Raw genomic sequence first — 3,640 nt, 5'->3', positions numbered from 1 at the left:
ACACACATGGACAAGAGCCAATCACGAAAAGCCACAATCAATACACAGAGGAAATTCAAACGAAATTCATTTTCATTTTGACAATGGACCCAATCCGTTACTAAGGCCTCTGTCTACCACGGCAGGCCAAAAACCGTAGTGGTCTTCATACCAATCGTAATAATCATATGGAGCTTCGAACTATCTTTAAAAAGACAATATTTTATTTAAGTAACAAATATATATTGAATGAGTCACTTTGGAGTATCCGCAGTCGCTTTGGCCGAGTGGTTAAGGCGTGTGCCTGCTAAGTACATGGGGTTTCCCCGCGAGAGTTCGAATCTCTCAGGCGACGCGACTGGTTGCTTTTGCTATCATGGACAATGAAAATTTTGCTCCGAACGAGTGTGTTGTTTCATTGGCGATTAAAATTTTGTCTTCGCTTCATGGACGATGAAAATATTGCACCTGGATGTTTTGCTTCATGGGCGATGAAAATTGTGTCTGAACAAGTCATCTTCCACTCTTTGCTTTCTAACCTTTTTTTTTTGCTATTATTCCACGTTAGATCTAGGCAACAGGCAAATAGAGTTTCAGCATCATGTGCTGGAGACCCAGGTCAGGCCTGCTAGAAGCTTCACCCTAAACTGTCTTATCTTACTCACACCCTCTAGTCGTAGATATTCAGGTGGCTGTATTATTAGTCAAACTTAAGGAATCTGCGTCTTTCACACCCACATTCCCATGCCTTTGTTTTACCGTAGAAAACTCATTGGCCCAGTGACTGTAACACTAAATATATGGCGTGCTGTGTTATATTATATCTTCCTCAGACCAGATCTTCGACGACATCCGCATCCTGTATGCCTCAATTTGAGCCTCTATGTTTGGAGAGAAGGCAAGCACACAGAGTAGCATCTACAACCTGTGTTGTGGACGCCCTAGACGGTGGGTGGAGGTTCAAGTCGGACAAGCTTCCAGAAAACGTGCTAACCGAACCTGGTGACACCAATACACATAAGCTAGGTGGCCACGATCGGAGTGCCCTTGCAAGAGAAAACGACTCCTGTCAAAAGAGCTTGAATGGGGAGGGGATTCTCGCTCAGCTGGGTCCAAATACAAAAGTTGCTACCTATGCCTCACTTTTGAGGCGTTGCACCAGTGCCAAGGCCCTCTCTGAGGGTAAACTTGTACATGAGCATATGGCCATGCGTGGTTATGTAGACAACATATTTCTGAGTAACCTTGTCGTCCAGATGTACAGCAAATGTGGGAGCCTGGAGTATGCACGTGCTATGTTTGATAAAATAGTCTGTCCAAATTTGTACTCTTGGACTATTATGATCGCTGCTTGTACCCAGCATGGATATGGCGAGGAGGCGCTACAATTGTTTGGTCAAATGCAGGCTAAAGGCTTTGAACCAGACAAGATCACCTGCACGTGTGTTTTGGATGCATGTGCCAGTGTGACAGCCCTAGAAGAGAGTCAAGACATCCATGCTACTGTTGCCGGCAATGGATGGGACTCGGATGTTGTTGTCGGAACATCTCTTGTCAATATTTATGGCAAGTGTGGGAGACTCGTTGATGCCAGGGCTGTGTTTGCAGAGATGCCAATGCAGGATGTGTTTTCCTGGAATGCCATGATAGCAGCGTGTGCCCAGAACAACCACGGCAAGGAGGCTCTACAGCTGTTTGTCAAAATGCAGGCAGAGGGCTTCAAGCCAGATAAGATCTCCTTCATCTGCATTTTGAATGCTTGTGCCAGTGTGGAAGCCCTAGAAGAGGGCCAAGAAGTCCATGCTACTGTTGTTGGCAACAGATGGGAGTCAGATGTTGTTTTGGGGACAGCTCTTGTTGATATGTATGGCAAATGCAGGAACTTGGATGATGCGAGGGTTGTGTTTGCAGAGATGCCATTGCGGAATGTGGTCTCCTGGAGTGCACTGATTGGAGCTTGTGCTCAGAATGGGCATGGCAAGGAGGCCCTGCACCTTTTTGGTCAAATGGAGGCCCAATGTATGAAGCCAAATAAGATCACATACATCTACGTTTTGGATGCCTGTGCCAGTGTAGCAGCCCTAGAAGAGGGTCGAGAGATCCATGCTACTGTTGCTAGCAGCAGGTCTGAGGTGGATGTTGTCCTGTGGAATGCCCTCCTCCATATGTATGGCAAGTGTGGGAGCCTGGATGATGCAAGGGCTGTGTTTGCAGAGATGCCATTGCCAAATGTGATCTCTTGGAGTGCCTTGATGACAGCTTTTGCCCAAAATGGCCGGGGCAAGGACACACTACAACTGTTTGGTCAAATGCTGGCTAAAGGCATGAAGCCAAACGAGATCACCTTCCTTTGCGTGCTCACTGCATGCAGTCATACAGGTCTGGTTGCTGCTGGGAGGGAATACTTTGCTTCTATGAAAAGGGACCATGGCTTAACCCCTTTGGTGGACCATTATGTCTGCATGACTGATCTTCTTGGGCGGGGAGGACTATTGGAAGAGGCAGAGGACCTGATCCTCAGCATGCCGCTTGAACATGTTGCTCCAGCATGGTCCAGTTTGCTTTCATCATGCAGAATTCATAGTGATGTGGAGCGAGCTGTGCGTGCTGCAAGATTTCTTCTTGGATTAGATCCAACGAATGCTTTTCCATATGTACAGCTAGCAAACATCTATGCTGATGCAGGTAGGTTGAATGATGTGATGAAAGTAAAACAGGCAATGATTGATAATGGTGCGAGGAAAATGCTCGGCTGCAGTTCTATTGAGGTGAACAATGTCAATCACATCCGCAACAACAAGAGGAGATACATGCTGAGCTGCAATGGTTGAGCAGGTGCATGGAGGAAGTAGGATATTTGCCCGATGTTAGTGCATACTTATTGATGTTGAAGAAGCAGAGGAAGAGGGCATGCTTTGCTACCACAGTGAGAAGCTGGCCATTGCTTTTGGGCTTATTTCAACCCCCCGGGAGCACTCATTCGTGTTACCAAGAACCTTCGGATGTGCTCTGGTTGTCATTCTGCCACCAGATTTATATCTAATGTGGGTAAACGGAAAATATTTGTGAGGGATGTTAACCTCTTCCAACATATAGAGCACGGAGTATGTTCATGTGGGGACTATTGGTGAGACGGTTGACAGACATGAGAAGGGCTTATGGTCCACGAAGCAAATATAGTGATAGACGTGCAGGTTAACGTTTGATGTGACATGGTTTACGTGAGAAGGGCTAGCATGGCCTGGAAGATCATAGCTATAGTGTCCTTGATAAAAGAGATGAGTCTTCTCATCAACTGCGACCTTAAGGAGGCGCCCAATGTAACACACCATTATTGATGGTGCCATTTGAAAGGTAAAGTGGAGAAGGAACTTACAGCCGTGGTTGCGAAGATGGCCAAGAATTTGTACACAATCTCTTCCTTGTAGATTTTTGGTTGCACTAGAGTGGAGAGCATCCTTGGATTCACTTACTCATCAAAGAGAGTTAGAAGGAGCAGGAACCAACAAGGGCGGAAACAAGCTCCAGCATTTATGAACTCCCTTAAGTATATGAAACTTTTTCTCTCTTGTATTCCATATTGAGAAATTCTTGAGTGGAGTTTCATCTCCCACGGCTAGAGTTCACTTTATATTATCCCTCTTGAGTTTTCCTCCTCCTC

The 3,640-nt window shown here is 46.0% G+C and overlaps 1 protein-coding gene and 1 non-coding gene across 2 annotated transcripts; both read left to right on the top strand.

Annotated features, from left to right (window-relative positions):
- The first annotated feature begins 252 nt into the window (after window positions 1–252).
- TRNAS-GCU (transfer RNA serine (anticodon GCU)) lies at window positions 253–334 on the top strand. The gene has a single exon. It is a non-coding gene; the product is annotated as a tRNA-Ser (tRNA).
- A 445-nt stretch (window positions 335–779) lies between these two features.
- Window positions 780–2,810, top strand: LOC147888343 (pentatricopeptide repeat-containing protein At2g13600-like). Its single transcript, XM_087392137.1, has 2 exons — window positions 780–2,151; window positions 2,239–2,810. The coding sequence occupies exons 1-2, from the start codon at window positions 780–782 to the stop codon at window positions 2,808–2,810; spliced, it is 1,944 nt and encodes a 647-aa protein (XP_087248263.1).
- The last annotated feature ends 830 nt before the right edge of the window (window positions 2,811–3,640 follow it).

Source organism: Dipteris shenzhenensis, chromosome 21 (assembly GCF_047967505.1).
Source record: "Dipteris shenzhenensis isolate YYH24624 ecotype China chromosome 21, Dip_SZ_1.0, whole genome shotgun sequence".
Lineage (NCBI taxonomy): Eukaryota > Viridiplantae > Streptophyta > Polypodiopsida > Gleicheniales > Dipteridaceae > Dipteris > Dipteris shenzhenensis.
This window is presented reverse-complemented; position numbering and strand designations above follow the sequence as displayed.